Source organism: Amia ocellicauda, chromosome 19 (genome assembly GCF_036373705.1).
Source record: "Amia ocellicauda isolate fAmiCal2 chromosome 19, fAmiCal2.hap1, whole genome shotgun sequence".
Lineage (NCBI taxonomy): Eukaryota > Metazoa > Chordata > Actinopteri > Amiiformes > Amiidae > Amia > Amia ocellicauda.
This window is the reverse complement of record NC_089868.1, coordinates 5,875,076-5,894,443: the sequence shown is the minus strand read 5'-3', so window position 1 is coordinate 5,894,443 and position 19,368 is coordinate 5,875,076. Positions and strand designations below refer to the sequence as shown.

Here is a 19,368-nt window from a genome sequence, read left to right as displayed (position 1 = left end):
TCAGTAAGGCAGAGTTTAAATAGCGGGGAGAGGTTGTGGTGATCCGCGTCGACTTTGGACTTGGTTGCCAAGCTTCCAGGTTGTTGGTAGAGAAGTTCTGGTCCGGATTCCTTCCTGGGTTTCCACTTCGGTGTCTTCCAATCTTCCTGGGTTCTTCTCCAAATTGCTAGTTTCCAACCATGGTTTTTATATGTTTTAGACAAAGAGATTCTAATCTGTGTCCCTCCAATTTCTGATTGGTTGGTTTGGGTGTCATAAAATTCAGATGTCCTGTTGCCGTGCTATAACTCCCCCTTTTGCTGTGTATTGGAAAGTTACAGCCCTCATGAGTTTTAGATATTGTCCCTGAATAGTTGTTTTATGGATAACTTTCTGAGCATAAGTATCGTGGTGTTAGAATTCACATTTTTGAGATCCTTAAGTTATCCTCTTTAATTTGATATTAAACAAGGTGGTATGTTTTGACATCGTAAAGGTTTAGCTTTCAGTTTCCAGCTGCTGTAGTTGTTTAACTGTTTTAGATTGTGTTATCTTTAGAATCCCACTTTTTGACCTCAGATATATATACGTGCTAGGCAGGGTTTCGATCTTAGTAAATTGTAATTGGTGAATTTAAAAAGAATGTCCGTTTGTGTCCATTAAAGGGCTGTCGTAGTGTCCTCCTTCTTTTGGGCACTAGAGGTCCTCTTGTCCTCTTAAGATGGAGCACCTCTGTTACATTGTGGCAGCGATGGTGATTAGGGTTTGTTTAGTCCATTATTTAAGAATAGATGGAAGTAAAAATGTGAGAGCTAGTCTTCATTTAGTCATTCGTTTGGTTGAATGCCTTTTCAATTGAGACCAAACATGACGTATTTGGTGACATTGTTTTGTTGTCACTGTTACTTTAGTTTTGAATGGAGTTGGTCTGAGTGCCATGGTACCTTGTCCTGTTTGATATTAATTTAGAGGGGGGAAGCCTGTATTAAACTGCTAATTTTTGGTGTTTTGTTACTAAATATGAAATCATCCATTCTTTGTTGGTAAGGTTTTAGTTGGTATGCTTGCAGATGGGATAGGGTTGTGCTGGGTGTCAAATGGCTTGTCTGGCGAGCTTCATCTTACGCTTTGTCACCTTGATGGCTGTCCTTCTTGCATTCCAAAGGTGTCTGGAGAGGGATACTTTATTGTTTAACCATCTGTCCGAGGGAGAAATGTTTACAAGATCCTCTTTGATCTGATGGGGCAGGCTCCTGCTGAGAAGTAAACAATATATGTCTTACATCCTAGATTATAAAAGCTGATAAGTGCAGACAAGATGTTAAGTCAAAGTTAAGAGAAAGGGGTGAAAGGGGGCATAGGGGAAATCAAAATAAACAATATGAATACTAGTAATGCAAAAGCAAGAAATATGATAAAACGTGCAATTTTACAGGATAATAAATTACTAAATTACAAGTACAGTCTGAAAAGATGTGTCTTGAGTATTCACCTGAAGGAGGTCAGGGACTCTGCTGTTTTGACTTCAGTGGAAGGTCGTTCCACTAGGGATGAAAAGGAGCGGGCTCTGGAGGAGGGGAAGTGGAGAGGAGGCAAAGTTAATCTTCTGGCACCAGAAGACCGCAGTGGTTTGGAGGGTCTGAAGGTAACTCAGTGCTGTCTGGTCCAGACAGTGGTAGGTTGTGCTGCTTTAGGTTCTGTCTTGGAACTTGCCTGTATGTATCTTGTATGTTGGTCTATATGAATAACAGTTCTAAGGTTGTAACATATTTGTTCTCAACAGGCTACTTATGCTTACATGAAAGCTGCCTACCTCAGCATGCTGAGTAAGGAGGACTGCAAGCCCTTCGCGGAAAGTGAGATGGAGCTCTTCAGGTGAGAAGCCACTGTTTGAGAATAAACTGTGTGAAACAGACATTCAGCTCCTGGGGGTTTGCTAAATAACACAAGTGCATCGTGGTTGTACTTGTGGAAATGTGATTACCGCCTCTTATAGATATATTAATTCAAAATTGTTATTATTATAAAACATTTGGGGAAAGAGCGTCATATCAAATGCAGACATGATGTGACCACTGTGTTTTTTATAGTTATCTTTCAAGTCGGAAGCACTGCCCAAGGGTGAGGGGTTTCTGCACACTTCTGTTCTGTAGTTGAATGTTCCCTTACAGTGTTTATCACAGAGTGTAGAAGCACTCCGTGAAGAGGTTGCAAGCATTTACGTGCGCCGTTTTCAAATTACTATTAAGAAAAATTAAAAGAAACATCCGATCCAAATACTACATAGATTAGTAATACAAAACCTATCAAATACAGTAAACATAAAACTGTGTGTCAAAACTAAAGGCATTTTTCTCTGCACACCGATGTGAAAAGCCAGCTTGTCCTATTGAGTGACGGGGAGCAGCGCCTCTCAGGGCGCAGTGGCACCGAGATTTTCAGTCCCTCCCCTTCTCTATAAGCTCAAGCCTAAATGGTAGTTTCATTTTTCAATGCAGCTGTTTTTTTTTTTACCTGTGCTCTGATTTGCTGGAATTAGAGAAAGTAGAAAAATTCAGCATGAAAACAAATTGGTGGAAGCTGTTTATGCTGATCTAAATGTTAGACAGTACTTGGCAGGATGTAGGGCACTTGGATTAATTTGTAAAATTGTGCCTCTTTTGAGAGTTTTGTCAAGGAAAGGAACATGTTCTTGAGATGAATGACAGGTATCAGGAACTTGTCCGCAAACCGAAGGCATGGCAGCCAGAGTTTTGTTAGAGGAGATGTTCAATTGTTCAGTGATGTAGAAGTGAGTGTGTAGCCTGTTAATGTTTTTTTTTCTGTTGTCCTTGCTGTTCCAGGAAGGTGTCAGGGTTGAAACAGAAGATTGCTGGGAAGTCCCTGCCCACAGAGAAATTTGCCATCCGTAAAGCTCGCCGGTACCTGGCTGAGAGCCCCATCGCTCTGCCTGCTCCTCCACTGGTCAGTCCCTGATCATACAGAATGATTTCATTAGTAACACAGAAAGGCTAAATGTCAATTTTAAACGGCAGTTAAACAATTGTACTATGGTTATAACTAGGCACAATTGCATGACGTGCTGGAAACCTATTGTTTGGCTTTGTATTATTATTTCATGCACATATATACCTTGTACCCTGCTATTATGGTTGTTCATCAGAAGTCAGTGTGTCGCATGTTTTGGCAGCGATGTTGCATCATTGGTTACCTAGCGACTAGGCCTAACGTTACTGAAATTTGGCATGCATGAATCTAGTAGAGAATACTACCAAGTTTGTTCAAGGCGAGTTGCTACACTTTCAAGCTTGGCTACTGTGGGTCAATTAAAAATAACGTGTGCCAGGCCATGCACGTTACACATTTTCTGCACACTGCAGTACATTACACACATAAAACTGCACATATAAGTTAATGCCCATGCCTTAAAAGACAGAAAATTAAGTACATGGTTTGGCCAACATAATAGAATATATGTTTCTACGCAAGAGCATATTAAAAAGTCTACTTCTCTGGAACTATAGAGCCCAGCATTCAGAATCTGCAAGAGGCAAGTGACTGTGTGCAATAACATGGCCACCACAAGCAAATGACTGTGCACCTATGCAAAATATGCATATTTTCAAACACATGAAATTTGACCCCAGAAAAAAAATATAAGCCATATTCAAAAACTCAACAAACTTGGTACAATAATAAATTACAATGTTGTGCTTGATTGTGGCAGTCACTAACGTCACAAGGTGTCACTTCCCAGCAGCGAATATCTACAGAACCATGAAACCTAATGTGCTGAAATTTTCATTGAGTAACACTATTACAAAGATCTGTCACAGTTAATGAAGCAGAGTTGATAGGACAAAAACAAAACATGGCCACTGAACACCAATCAACATGACAGCATTTAATTTGACCCACATAAGATATTCCTTATGTAGACCTCTACCTCCATCATGTGGGCAAACATGCATACTGCATCTTAAATGACAAAAGCATGGAAATTCAGATGCTAGAATTAAGTTAAAAATACAACAGTACCTTGCATAAATACATGCAAACAAGAAACTGATATTAAAGTCCACTGAAATTGCAATACACACCTCAAATGACACAAGCATGAAAACCTCAAATGTATACTATATTGGATTTACATTGAAATTCACTTATTGAATAACACAAACATTTCAAGTACAAATGCCTGCTAAAATCTGAAACCTACTGATACAACTTGGAAGCCTTAAACATTGCATGCAACTTCTAGTCATTATTTTTCCACCATAATTTTCAAAAGCGTATGAAAACCAAACCGCTTCACAGAAAGACATGAAAGTTCATAGAGTGATAGATGCCTATGGTGAACTATGCCATATGCAATATGGATGCCATATGTCACATGGTCTGGCGGTCATATTGGTGAGACCATTTGTGCACAATCTACAAGACTCATCTTTTCCAAAACCGCTAATGGTACAGATGTGAAACTTGGTGTATAAATTTATGTAATGATCTATACTCAGATGTGTTGATCACTCACATGGTTTGATAGCCATATTGGATTGTCCTAAAATCTTCCAAGATCATCTTCTCTGAAACCGCTGGTCCGATTTAGACTAAACTTTGTACATATGACCTTGGCTAGGTATTCTATCAGATATGTTAAAGGCATGCTGATAGCAAAACAACATGGCCACCATGAGCCAATTAAATTTCCGAGATGGTATGAAGTTGCACATATTGTACTATTGAACTATATTAGAATGCATTAGACTATTTTTTACTTAACAGAATGTAATACCTGTGTATTGTTGCAAAACTATAGATTCCTGAATCTTGGTATATTGGCATATAAACCATACACAGTATATACACCGATCAGCCATAACATTATGACCACCTGCCTTATATTGTGTAGGTCCCCCTTTTGCCACCAAAACAGCCTTGACCCGTTGAGGCATGGACTCCACTAGACCTCTGAAGGTGTGCTGTGGTATCTGGCACCAAGACGTTAGCAGCAGATCCTTTAAGTCCTGTAAGTTGCGAGGTGGGGCCTCCATGGATCAGACTTGTTTGGCCAGAACATCCCACAGATGCTCAATTGCATTGAGATCTGGGGAATTTGGAGGCCAAGTCAACACCTTGAACTCGTGATTCATCAGACCAGGCCACCTTCTTCCATTGCTCCGTGGTCCACTACCCATTGTAGGTGCTTTCGGCAGTGGACAGGGGTTCCTGGGCACCCTGACTGATCTGCGGCTACGCAGCCCCATACACAACAAACTGCGATGCACTGTGTGTTCTGACACCTTTCTGTCAGAACCAGCATTAACTTTTTCAGCAATTTGAGGTACAGTAGCTCGTCTGTTGGATCGGACCACACGGGCCAGCCTTCGCTCCCCACGTGCATCAATGAGCCTTGGCCGCCCATGACCCTGTCGCCGGTTCACCGCTTTTCCTTCCTTGGAACACTTTTGATAGGTACTGACCACTGCAGACAGGGAACACCCCACAAGAGTTTTGGTGATGCTCTGACCCAGTCGTCTAGCCATCACAATTTGGCCCTTGTCAAAGTCGCTCAGATCCTTACGCTTACCCATTTTTCCTGCTTCTAACACATCAGCTTTGAGGACAAAATGTTCACTTGCTGCATAATATATCCCACCCACTGACAGGTGGCATGATAACAAGATTATCAGTGTTATTCACTTCACCTGTCAGTGGTCATAATGTTATGGCTGATCGGTATATGTATGCCATATCAGGCTACTATACTTCCCATGGCCATACATTTGCTATATCCAAGCTGCTATATTTACCCATATTTACCCATTTCCCATATTCATGCTAATTTACTTGGCCCCCTGTATTGCTGTATGCAGCTATATTTATTATTATTATTATTATTATTATTATTATTATTATTATTATTATTATTACTTACAGTAAAATAAATAAACAACATGCAGATATGCAGTGCATGTGTGTGTTGTTTATTAATTTATTTTTATAGCATACTCCCATACATGACAGTAAAGTACATGCATACTCTTCCAGAATTGTGGGAAACCCACAAACATTTTACCCTGCAATATCAAGTTCTGTCCAAACAAAATCCATGGTGAACATGATGTATGTGATAACACTGACATAAAATAAAAAACTGAAAACAAGTGAAGTAGGAAAGCAATACCCATTGTATAGTATACTGTAAATACATTCTTTTGAGACATCAATTACACCTAACAGACCTCTCACTAATGCCGATATGCATTAGAGATTGCTTTTTATTTTGAAATAGAATAAAACATTTGCTGTAGAGCTCAGTGGCAGTTAGTCAGTAGTGGTAGGAAATGTATTGGAAAAGAAAGAAAGAAAGATAAAAAGACCTGACAAGGATCGACATGATTTTATACAGCTCTGGAAAAAATTGAAAAAGAGACCACTCCAAGTTCAGAAATCAATGTTAAGTGGTCTCTTATTTTTTTCCAGAGCTGTATTTTAGTAGTAATGTATTTTTCAATCTCTGATTTCAGGTAAATAGAATGAGGTAGACATGAAAAACACACTCCACAGAATATGTTCCTATTTATAGAATAACCTGAGAAAATATGGATTTTCCATGGACAGACAGTCGTGACAGTAAGACACTGTGCAATGCTTAAGGGAAACTCATTTCACCAATGTGGGGGCGAGAGAACAAAAAACTCTTTGTTTTTGCTGATTCAGTCCATAATTGAAAATACCATGTTGTGGTCTACTTCAGGAGATGATGTACATCTGGAATGGGTACACTGTGATCGGAAAGCATCGAGACCTGACAGAAGGTATGCTGAAGACTCTGGATGAGGCACAGAGGAGGCTGGAACACAACCCAAGTAATGCATTACTATGAAATGCTATACAAATACATATCTTGTATAACTTATATATGCACAAAAGTATACATTCAGATTATCCAGTAGTTTGGTATTTTTTTGTTTTTCTTCCCAACTGCAATGCATTTTCTTTCTAGTAGTAATTGTGAGTGGGGGTGGTTCCTAATCATGCAAAGGCACCATTAAAGCTTTTAGAGCAATGAATAGCATACTCAAGATAAGCTGGTTTTGATTGCTGTTAAAGCTAACATTTTCATTGGGCAAAGTGAGTGGGTTTATACCCAGAAATATTCTAAATGTTGGTGAGATGTTTAACAAACATTTCCACTTATGCTTAGAATATGGGATCCATCATCCATCATCTTTACTACAATGTCATATTTTATCACATATCTGTTTTATCTCTCTCTTCCAGCATCTGACTACACAATAGATGACCAATGTCTAGTTAGTCTTCTGAAGGGCTTGTGTCTGAAGCACCTTGGTTACCATGAAGAGGCTGAACACTACTTCACCCTTGTCCTCTGCAAGTATGTGTTTCCCAGTTGTCTTACTTATTGCTGCCTGAAATAAGGGACACATCTGTTAATGTCTGACTTTGTCAGACTTAATGTCTGCTTAGGAATAGTGGTAAGCACTGGATACTACAGTGACCATACTCACCAGGATACTTTTGAGAAGACTTTTAAGATACAAAATACATTATAGTTTAAATCAAACAATCCACAGACTATTGTAGTTTATTTACCATACACAGTAGTAGTAATAATCTAGTGTTCCGAATTTTGCATTCTTGATTTAACCCAATATTGGCCCCCTTTTCAGGTTAAATGAATAAAACATACATCTTTTGATTTTGATTCTGTATTACAGTGAAACACAAATCAAATATGATCACTATTTAGTGCCAAATGCTCTGCTAGAACATGGGCTTCTGTGTATGGAGCAAGGGAGGATGGAAGAGGCGATCAAACTTCTGGAAACAGCAAAGTAAGTGAGAGGATACTGTGTGAGATGCAAAGAACACCCTGCAGCATCCAGATAAATGCTCTCCACAGTCTAAGTGTGAGTGTGCAACTTCAAAATATTCTGGTTTGCTTCTCTCATTTACAGCAAGATAGCTGTTATCTTTATATTTTTAAGTGGTTGGTTATAGGGTTGTGACGATAGATGATAATATCGTCTACCGAAGATAATGACAGACATCGACAATAATCCATTTCATCAGTTAGTCTTTAACTTGCATCCGTACATTTTCAAATTCACTTTAGAATTTTGTTTTATTGTCCAAATAGAACTGCACAGATATACAAAATAATATTAACTTTAAAAGGAGCATTTGAAATACAATTTTTGGAGTAAAATACAAATTTAAAACAAATGTCAAAAAGTAGGAAACGTCTTGCCTAATACTGGATAATATTATCAAAATGTTGGAGCCCAAAAAAGCATCCTGTCGTATCATAAAAATACTAAATACTATTGCAAAATTAAAATAGTCTACAATGATAAAAATAAGATGACTATCATAGGAAAATAACTACCAATGTATTTTCCTGTTTAATAGGCAATGAATAGTCAACTTAGAATTACACTTTATTCTCGGAGCATGTGCTCATATGACAGTAATTACAACAACCTGACTTACACCTAGAACATAAGAAAGTTTACAAATGAGAGGCCATTCAATCGATCTCGTTTGGTGTCCATTAATAACTAAGTGATCCAAGGATCCTATCCAGTCTATTTTTGATTGTTACCAAATTGTCAGTTTCAACCACATTGCTGGAGAGTTTGTTCCAGATTGTGTCAAATCAAATCCCCACGTGGTATTCTCTGTTCCAGGGTGAAAAGGTTCAGTTCCCTCAGTCTCTCTTAGTAGGACATTCCCTTCAGACCTAGAATAAGTCTGGTTGTTCTCCTCTTAACTGTCTCTAGATCAGTGATCTCTTTCTTGAAGTGTGGTGCCCAGAACTGTACACTATTCCAAATGAGGTCTAACTAGTGCATTGTACAGTCTTAATATTACTTCCCTTGTTCTAAATTCTACACTTTGACAATATACCCTAACATTCTGTTTGCCTTTTTTTTTATTGCTTCCCCACATTGTTTGTATGGAGAAAGTGAGGAGTCCACATAGACTCCTAGATCTTTCTCATGCGTTACTTCATCTAGTACTATTCCTCCCATAGTGTAATTATAGTGGACATTTTTGTTATCTGCATGTAATACCTTGCACCACCCTCCACATTGAATTTCATCTGCCAGGTGTCGGCCCACAACTGAATATGATCTATGTCCCTTTGAATAACCTGTGCTGCCAAGATTGTATCTGCTGAGCCACCTATTTTAGTATCATCTGCAAATTTGTGAAGTTTGATAACTATCCCAGAGTCCAGATCATTAATATACATTAGAAAAAGTACATCCTAGTACTGATCCCTGTGGAACTCCAGTAACAACCTCACACCAATTAGAAGCAACTCCTCTTATCGACACCCTCTGTTTCCTATACATCAACCAGTTAATAATCCATCTACTTACATTACCCTGAATACCTACAGCTTCCAATTTTAGGATCAATGTTTGGTGCGGAATCTTGTCAACAGCTTTCTGAAAATCTAAGTATATAATTTCATTTGCTTTGACGTGATCTACAGCTACAGACATGATCTGCCTCGTCTAAAACCATGTTGACTATCTTCAAGGATATGGTTTTCATTAAGACGCTCCTCTATTTTCTGTCTAATCATCTTTTCTAGAATGTTACAAGTAATGCAGGTGCAACTGATTGGTCTGTAATTTCCTGGCTCAGTTTTGTTCCCTTTCTAGTGGATAGGTATGACATTAGCAGTTTTTCAGTCAGTTGGCACATCCCGTGTTCTAAGTGTCATTTGGAATATTTTATTTTATTGTAGTGTAGAGGTTTTAGGACATCCCAGGATACACCGATGAAGAAGCAACACATTTATTATACAAAATTAGAAATACAAGTTAACTCGGAACCCTCCTCTCAAAGTGAAGAAAAGAACTAGTGATGAGAGTTGGAAGAACCCTTTTTGTGATGAACAATAGGTTACGATCATTTCTATTGGAAGTGATCTAATTAAAATCCGGTTGTACAGGTTTTCAGCTTAGCACATGCATAATAATAGTCGTTGATTAAGTCTAAAATCCAGTTGTACAGGTTTTCTGTTTAGCACATGCATAATAATGCAGTCGTTGATTAAGTCTCCAAGAGATTGAAAATACAAAAGACTAGTTGTTTAGTTAAAGTGCTCACTCAGGCAGGGGAGCACGTCAATTTGTCCCCGATAATTGGTCCCCGCGATAATTGGTCATCGCTTCAATTCGCCTCATAACAATTAATCCATGATGACAATTCGACGACATCTTTATACGTTCTCCACTTGAGCAGTTCTACTCTGATACCGTTTAACTCCAGGATATGATATATTAAAATAATAATAATAATAATAATAATAATAATAATAATAATAATGTATACGTAAGAACATAAGAAAGTACTGATCGGGACTCTAACCGAGATCGTGAGATTCCCAGCGCTGTTCCCTAACCACTTGGCCAACTGATATATATTCTTAACATGAAACCTATTTTATGTAGCCTTCAGCCGTCGCGGACTAATTTTATAAAACTTAATTATTGGGGTTAAGTTAATGTATCAATGAAAAACATAGAGTATAATAAATTATACAAAATAGTTGTGTGTCTGTGTGTATTTCTATATATATTTATATATCCTGCCTACTATATACACTCACCTAAAGGATTATTAGGAACACCATACTAATACTGTGTTTGACCCCCTTTCGCCTTCAGAACTGCCTTAATTCTACGTGGCATTGATTCAACAAGATGCTGAAAGCATTCTTTAGAAATGTTGGCCCATATTGATAGGATAGCATCTTGCAGTTGATGGTGATTTGTGGGATGCACATCCAGGGCACGAAGCTCCCGTTCCACCACATCCCAAAGATGCTCTATTGGGTTGAGATCTGGTGACTGTGGGGGCCAGTTTAGTACAGTGAACTCATTGTCATGTTCAAGAAACCAATTTGAAATGATTCGACCTTTGTGACATGGTGCATTATCCTGCTGGACGTAGCCATCAGAGGATGGGTACATGGTGGTCATAAAGGGATGGACATGGTCAGAAACAATGCTCAGGTAGGCCGTGGCATTTAAACGATGCCCAATTGGCACTAAGGGGCCTAAAGTGTGCCAAGAAAACATCCCCCACACCATTACACCACCACCACCAGCCTGCACAGTGGTAACAAGGCATGATGGATCCATGTTCTCATTCTGTTTACGCCAAATTCTGACTCTACCATCTGAATGTCTCAACAGAAATCGAGACTCATCAGACCAGGCAACATTTTTATAGTCTTCAACTGTCCCATTTTGGTGAGCTTGTGCAAATTGTAGCCTCTTTTTCCTATTTGTAGTGGAGATGAGTGGTACCCGGTGGTGTCTTCTGCTGTTGTAGCCCATCCGCCTCAAGGTTGTACGTGTTGTGGCTTCACAAATGCTTTGCTGCATACCTCGGTTGTAACGAGTGGTTATTTCAGTCAAAGTTGCTCTTCTATCAGCTTGAATCAGTCGGCCCATTCTCCTCTGACCTCTAGCATCAACAAGGCATTTTCGCCCACAGGACTGCCGCATACTGGATGTTTTTCCCTTTTCACACCATTCTTTGTAAACCCTAGAAATGGTTGTGCGTGAAAATCCCAGTAACTGAGCAGATTGTGAAATACTCAGACCGGCCCGTCTGGCACCAACAACCATGCCACGCTCAAAATTGCTTAAATCACCTTTCTTTCCCATTCAGACATTCAGTTTGGAGTTCAGGAGATTGTCTTGACCAGGACCACACCCCTAAATGCAATGAAGCAACTGCCAGGTGATTGGTTGGTTAGATAATTGCATTAATGAGAAATTGAACAGATGTTCCTAATAATCCTTTAGGTGAGTGTATACACATATGTGTGTTCTGTGGCTCTGTAATAAGTGAATGCACTCATGGTTACAGATGCTCAAGTGGAGAACGTATAATGAAGGGGGGAAGAATTGTTATAGGGGCGAACTGACGGGGGGGGGGGGATTATCGTGTGGACGAATTGTCGCGGGGGCGAATTGTTGGGGATGAATTGTCATGGACTACTCAGACAGCAGTTTGTTCAAGTATTTAAAAGACAATGGTTGGTTATAGTATTTCTATACAATTCAAGAAACAATTAACATTAAGGCAGAGGCAGGGTAAAATTACTTTGGTATATTTCTGTAGCATCATTAGTAGGGAGGTCGAACGTTCCCAAACAGTGTTTATCACAGAGTGAAGAAGCTCTCTGTGAAGAGGTTTCAAGCATTTACGTGTGCCGTTTTCAAATTACTATTAAGAAAAAATAAAACAACCATCCGATACAAATACTACATAGATTAGTAATACAAAACATATCAAATGCAGTAAACATAAAATTGTGTGTCAAAACTAAAGGCTTTTTTCTCTAAACACTGATATGAAAAGCCTGCCTCTCTTCTTGAGTGACAGGGAGCAGCACCTCTCAGGGCTCAGCGGCACCAAGATTTTCGGTCCTTTTCTAAAAACTCAAGCCCAAATGGTGGTTTCACGCATACCCCTAATGAAGGTGTCATCTGATAGGTTACATGCCCACCAATAGCATATTACGAGCCTTTTTGTACCCGAAGTCAGGAAGTCAGAAAAAAGGTTTGTTTACTTTAACACGTGTGCTGCTAGTCTGAACATAAAACACCTGTGTCACCACTCATATGGGAGGTGGCCGTACCCCTCTACTTTCAATTTTTATACAGACCTAAGCCAAACTTTTTGGGCTCTGAAATTCACAAGGTTTTAAACGCAACATATGCCATATATTTCTGTGGAAAAAAGAAATTAGAACATGAACACGAGCAGCGGGAGCGCGTGCGTATTCCAACATTCCATTCTGTAATAAGCGATGATGACCCGCAGGTTTGACTAAAATGTTAATGTTGTATTTCTTATTTCCTCTTTTAATTTACAGTGTCAATGCATGCTTTTTGTTGCTGTTTTTGTTGTTGTTGTTGCCTGTGGGAGTCATTTGAAGTGTGCATTTTTATTATTGCCCATATTATGATGAAAAATGCATTAATGTATATGACAGACAGGAAACTAGTTGTGGATTTGTCTTTCTTTTATTTAATATCTGTGAGCTGTGAGCTGTGAGCTATTAAAGTATGTTAGGAGAGCAGAATTAGAGGTGGCAGGATTCACACTGCCGTTTGCAAGAATCGTGCATGACTCAGGAGATGGCCAGGCTTCAGATGCAGGTGCAGGAAGCCCGGAGAGCCATTTGCTTAATTTCCAGAATGTGGATTCTGTAATTGACAGGATTTGAAAAGAGATGAGGAAAGTAAACGACTTGAAGCTCTGGCAGATGAAAGAGACCGAATAGACACTGAGAGGAAAGACAGTGGGGTTTGGTTGTATGAGGTGAAGATAATTAAACTGAAAAAATAATTGAGAACTGTTTCAGATAAATTAGCCCGGACGAGTGTTGAAATGTCAATAAAAGGATTAGATGTAGAGATGACAAAAATCAAGAAATGCAGAGAAAGGCACAGCTTAGGGAGGAGAGAGATCAGCTTGCATTGGCTAATGCTAAGGTAGAGCAGAGTATTGAGGTGCTAAAGGAAGATATGCAGAAGCAGATGCATAGAAAAATAAAAGAGACCATGAAATGTATTTACTATAAAAGAACATCTGCAATGGATGGTGAACAGAGCTTAAGTGTGGCAGACAAGGTTAGAGAGTTAAAAGAAGAGGTGCTGTTCTGGCAGTGCGAGTATGAAGACGTGGAGGAAGAGTTGGACAAGTTCTTAGAGAACAAGAATGAAACATACATAGAAAATAGATACATGGATGAAGTGTATATGGACTTAGTTGCTAATATGGGAGTTAGCACACATAAATAAGGCATCTCAGGTTGTTAGAGTAGTTTTTAAAAAACTGGGTGGTACACAGATAGAAAGACAACAGTAGAATTCTTACAGAAAATCATTGGACTCTGCACAGATGGGACAACAAAAATAGGTCAAGTATTTTTTAAGGATGGTACAAGGATGCATTTAATATTTGGGGAACAGGCATCAGGCTCTGCTCAGTGTACATTTGATACTGTCAGAGAAATGGTTCAGGACATAGTCAGAAGTGGGGTGTGTGACTTGAATGTTGTGATCATTTCACTCACAAAAATGTACAATTACAAATCTTGTGGGGGACAGAGAAAAAAATCAATAACATGTTGTCTCAGTACAGATCAGGTATTCTTCCAGAGATCGTGGAAGACTTGGAACAACACAGAGAGGCTGATAAGGCTAAACTTAGACGTTTAATTGAGCTTTTCTGTGGATTGCATTTAGTTTATGGTTTGGCCTACCAGGCTGATCTAACACTTCTATCTGAGAGAGGAAATGGTGGAGACAAAGTAGTTCATTTGTGCTTACATTGGGTACACAAAACAGTAGGAGAAAGTGGGACAGTCAGGTTGATCAGAACTGTATGCAAGGCAGTACAGGAAAGAGGCTGTGAAAAAAGTGGAAAACCAGTGTAATTCAAGACAGTTCTGTTAGGCAAGGATAAATCTGAATTTGTGCCACTGGTCTGTCTAACTGTCCCTCTGCTTTTCAAAAAGGTAACGGAAGCAACATTACATTTTTCAATGCAGCTGTTTTTTTTACCTGTGCTCTGATTTGCTGGAATTAGAGAAAGTATGAATCTGAATTTGTGCCACTGGTACATTCAAAGCTAACGGAATCAACATTATGTTTTTCATTGCAGCTGGGTTTTTTACCTGCACTCTGATTTGCTGGAATTCAGTAGACAAATTCAGCATGAAAACAAATTGGTGGAAGCTGTTTTTGCTGATCTAAATGTTAGACAGTACTAGGCAGGATGTAGGGCACTTGGATTAATTTGTAAAATTGTGACAGAGCCTCTTTTGAGAGTTTTGTCAAGGAAAGGAGCATGTTCTTGAGATGAATGACAGGTATCAGGAACTTGTCCGCAAACCGAAGGCATGGCAGTCAGACAGCAATTGTTCGATGATGTAGAAGTGAGTATGGAGCCTGTCCTTCAGAAACTTACAGAGGAGACAACTGCAGATTTTTACAGCATGACTGTGCAGGTAGTGGAGTAATTCCAGCTAGTCTTGTTAAAGTGTGCTGTAGGATTTTAGCTGATCAGCAGTGCAGCCCTCTAGGATGTTTGGTGCAGCCCCCAAAAGCAAACCTTCAGCCCCCCTTTTCTGAACCTTTAGTATATTTTTACACTTTCTAAATATTTTCTATTACAAAATGCACATGTAATTTGGTACTTGATGACGTTACAGTAATGTGCTGCAAGCAATTATTCTGGTAATAGATAAGCAGTTTTAACAGGACACGATGATGACCAATAGTACATCAATGATCAGTTCAAAAAATTTACTTGCGTTGCAGTTCACACTACTTAACTGAAAATAAATATGCACTGAATACAATATTACTCATTATATTTTACTACCTCGTCTAATTTAATTATTATACTATAGGGACATTTTATTGTATTTCATAAATCAGTATTTGTGTTGCAATACTAACAACACTGCGAATCAGTGTTAAAGTCCACGCAGTGGCGCTGCTAGAGTCTCTGGGGGTCCCAGGCACAACCATTGATCTGGGGGGTGCTAATGGAGTTTTCTCCGGTGAGAGTGAGCAAGGGGAGGGGGGTTGGGGGGCGTCTGCTGACGGAGTTTTCTTGTTGCAAGCTGTGTCTCTGGCTGTGGTCCAATGTAATCAGCCAGCTCCGGGCCCCAGGCAATTGCCTGGTTTGCCTACCCCGTTGCGACATCTCCGAGTCCACGCTTGCAGCGGTATGGTGCCCCAGCTCAGCGCTGCTCTGTCTGTGTGAATGGCGGTAGAATGAGAAGGTCAGTGTGTCCACGCTGCTGCGACATTCCACTCCGAACACTCCGAGCGGGTGCGCGCAGCTGCGTTTCAGTGCCATTTCTGGCCAAACGCTGCATTCGCACCATTTGACAATGTTTTGGGGTGTAGTTGACACAAATCAATAAAAATGAATCAACTATAACATCAAAACATTAGGCAAGGGTCTTATACTATGATAAATGTGGTGGTTATTAATATTTTTACTTTTATTAAGTTTTAAAACATCGCTTTAATGACGCTAGGTAAAGAAAATCCAAGATGCCGGATTTGATAAAAAAGTTTTCGGTGCCTAAAAAGACATTTATTAGGGTTAAAGTCATAATTTCGTTTTTTTGGTATTGCACATATCTAAGTTAAGGCATAATCTAACCATTTAAGTGTATAACAGCTTTAATTATTTTTAAAAAATCGATTGACCATCATTATCAACTAATGATTTGTGTTCTAGACAAAAGTGAATTGAACAACATGAAATGATAAATAATACAAAGAATTTAAAGAAAATAATAAAAGTAAATGTTCCCACTACAGTAGTTCTATATATTCTTAGAATTTTGTTTAGTCTCCATCCCTTTTGTATGTGCTATAAAACACTTTTTCTCTTAATATTTTTTTGCATACCTCTATTAAACCATTTTGGCCACTGTTTTTTGGTCCTCAATTTGCTGAGTTTTGGTACAATATTTTCAAGTAGTGTATTCTTAAAATATAACCATCCATTTTAGACTGAATCTGTATCCACTGTGCCTCAGTCTAACTCTTATAAGTGCTGCCTCCTAGCTTCAAGGTTTGCTCTTCTAAAATTGTAGATCATGGCTTTAGTCCTTGTTTTTTGAAAGTATGTCTCAAAGCTAATATTGTGATTGCAGTTCGCCATTGATTCTCTAACTAGTGTCCCTCTGACTCTATCTTGGTCATTTGAAAATATAAAATCAATGCATGCGCTTTCTCAAGTTGGTTCCCTGACAAATTGAGTTAGAAAGTGTCGTTTGCCATCTCAACCATTTCTATTTCTGCTTCTGTAGTCCCAAATGGGCTTTCCCAGTCTAGGTTTGGGAAATTGAAATCCCCCATTGTAACAGCCACATCTTTGCTACATGCAGTCCTGATTACATTGTAATCATTGTAATTACAATGCAACATCTTTCTGAATATCTGAATTGAGTGGTCTGTAACACACTCGTACCAATAATCCTCCAGATCTTTTATTCAAAGTTGAACCCACAATGATTCCGTTTTGTTACCAGGATCTAATTTGAGTTCTTCTGCCTCAATGTCATTTCTGACATATAATGCTAGTACTGTGGCTTCAAGGTCTTAACATCTTGTTCCTTATATTCCTGGCATTGAGGTACAAACATTTCAGGACTTTCCTACTAGCAGTTTCCCTTTGTTTTCTTTCCTTAGTGGAACATCTCCCATTGTCAGAGCTCCCTGCCCCCCTGGTGCCTAGTTTAAAAGATTTTCAATTACTCTGCACATACGCTCTCCCAATACATTAGCCCCCCTTCTGTTTAGATGTAGACCGTCCGGTTTGTACAGGTCCCATCTATCCCAGAAGAAAGACCAATGCCCCATAAATCTAAGCGGTGTGCTTGCCCTTTTCTGCGGTTACGTCATACTTGAACCCAGCAGTTCTCTACACTTTCAAGCTCTAAGGGCTCAACCTTCCTAAGTTTTGGCATGCACACCATCTCTCTCATGGGCTGATTGACCATTCTTCCATATCACTAATACAGTACTGATCAGCAAGCTGAGCCTCAGGATCACAGACTTTGATCTCTAGGACCTCAATAAATTCATCCAGGAAGGCAATCATTCTGCAGACCTGATACTGTAGTGGCCACATGCTTCTAAATTTAGTAATTTGTTAGTGCTCTAAACACTTTCTCTTGGTTTTTGTCCACTAATTCAACGGCTTGACCTTTTTTTTTTTTTTTAGTTACCAAAAAACAGTGCATATTAAATACCTTTGTGTTCAGCTTCTTGCCACGAATTGACTCACTGACTCCACCTCCAGATTCCTAAACTAGGTCAGCTGTCAATCAAGTTACTCTAACCAACACAACAGCTGTTGAATTAACTACAATTAAGGCAAACTAGGAATATGATTAACTTCAATCAAGGCAAATCTAAAAACAAGATTATGAATACTAAGACATCCTGAAAGTAGAAAAGAAACATGAGAACAAGAAAATAGCTCTCTCCCTCTCTCACCTGTCATGCATCTGACTTGGGTAACTCCTAAACCCTTCTCTTCCAGTGTCTCACACCACAAGTTGTTTTAGTTTCTATCGCATTTGCAGTTTTTCTGGCCCCCTCGAAAAAAAAAAAAAATGTAATTCCATGAAAAGTTACAAATAACAGTAATATAAAACATATAGGGTTAATGATCCCCAGACCCCCTACAGAATTGTTTTTTTGATCATATCACCAAACCTTAGTTGGTTATTTATAACTTACACATTAAAAATAACTTTCTTCCAAGTTCCTCTGATTAGTATAATCTTGAATTAAAAACCATTTTAGTTTTAATTTCAAACATGAGCTGAATACAGTACGAGAAGGCAAATGCATTTGCTTTAGCTGTGCAGTGGTTTTAGTAAATCCCAGCACACACCGATGAAGAAGTAACAAATTTATTGCTGAAAACATAAATACAGGGTAACCCAGAGCTTTCCTCTCACATGAAGTGATGAAAAGAACTAAGGATGTGAGTTGGAGAAGCCTTTTTGTGTCTTCTCTATCGCAAGTGATTACATCTCATTACATCATCTTTTCAGACAGTACTTGTAATATTAGTCCTTTTAATCCCTGTTAGATAGCACTTCAGTCTTATTATGCTTCTTGCGTTTTTGATTGTTTTCCTCCTTGCTCCCTTTCCCGTAGTGACTCTGACCCTACATCTTGACAGCACTTAGCTTTTACTGTCCAGGATGCATGACCTCACTTACTGTACTTGCCTGTGTAAACTGGTATGTTTAATGTAATTGAATTTGTAATGTTTGATGCCTTGTACTTAACTGTATTTTGCACTTTGTTTTGCACTTATGTTGTAAGTCAACCTGGATAAGGGCATCTGCCAAGAAATAAAAATAAATAAATAAATAAATAAATAAAATAATAATTAAAATACAGTTGTACAAAATAGTTTACCACATACACAATAATTAACACAGACCTAAGTTTGTTACTGTTGTTACTGTTGTTGAAGTGACTGGTGCTGGTCAGCATTCTTAGGCAGCAGATGTTTATCAAATACATTGTTGTAAGTCCTTAACCAAATACCTGTGCCCCAAAACACACAGCCTTTATACTGTTTAATTGTTTCAGCTGATTGAATATCCTAGAAGAAACCTCCAGTTAGAGGATGAGAAGCTTTGATAGCATAATTATATTTAGATTATCTTCTTAACAATGTCAAATTAAAGCAGTGGTTTTATTGAAAAAATATTCAATGTCAATTTCTTTGAGGTCTTAAGTGACAAGTTTTCCATTGTGGACA

The 19,368-nt window shown here is 38.8% G+C and overlaps 1 protein-coding gene and 1 long non-coding RNA gene across 4 annotated transcripts in view; one reads left to right on the top strand and one right to left on the bottom strand.

Annotated features, from left to right (window-relative positions):
* The window catches only part of ttc39a (tetratricopeptide repeat domain 39A), a 132,558-nt gene that overhangs the window by 106,550 nt on the left and 6,640 nt on the right, over positions 1-19,368 (top strand). For all 3 annotated transcript variants that reach the window (XM_066691794.1, XM_066691796.1, XM_066691795.1), the window contains 5 exons: positions 1,763-1,854; positions 2,823-2,943; positions 6,740-6,851; positions 7,267-7,381; positions 7,725-7,841. In XM_066691794.1, coding sequence (XP_066547891.1) covers positions 1,763-1,854; positions 2,823-2,943; positions 6,740-6,851; positions 7,267-7,381; positions 7,725-7,841 — 557 coding nt within the window. The remainder of the gene's footprint in view (positions 1-1,762; positions 1,855-2,822; positions 2,944-6,739; positions 6,852-7,266; positions 7,382-7,724; positions 7,842-19,368) is intronic.
* Positions 13,978-18,933, bottom strand: LOC136714853 (uncharacterized). The gene is made up of 2 exons (XR_010805061.1): positions 18,081-18,933; positions 13,978-15,817 (listed from the first exon to the last, which is right to left on the bottom strand). It is a non-coding gene; the product is annotated as an uncharacterized LOC136714853 (long non-coding RNA).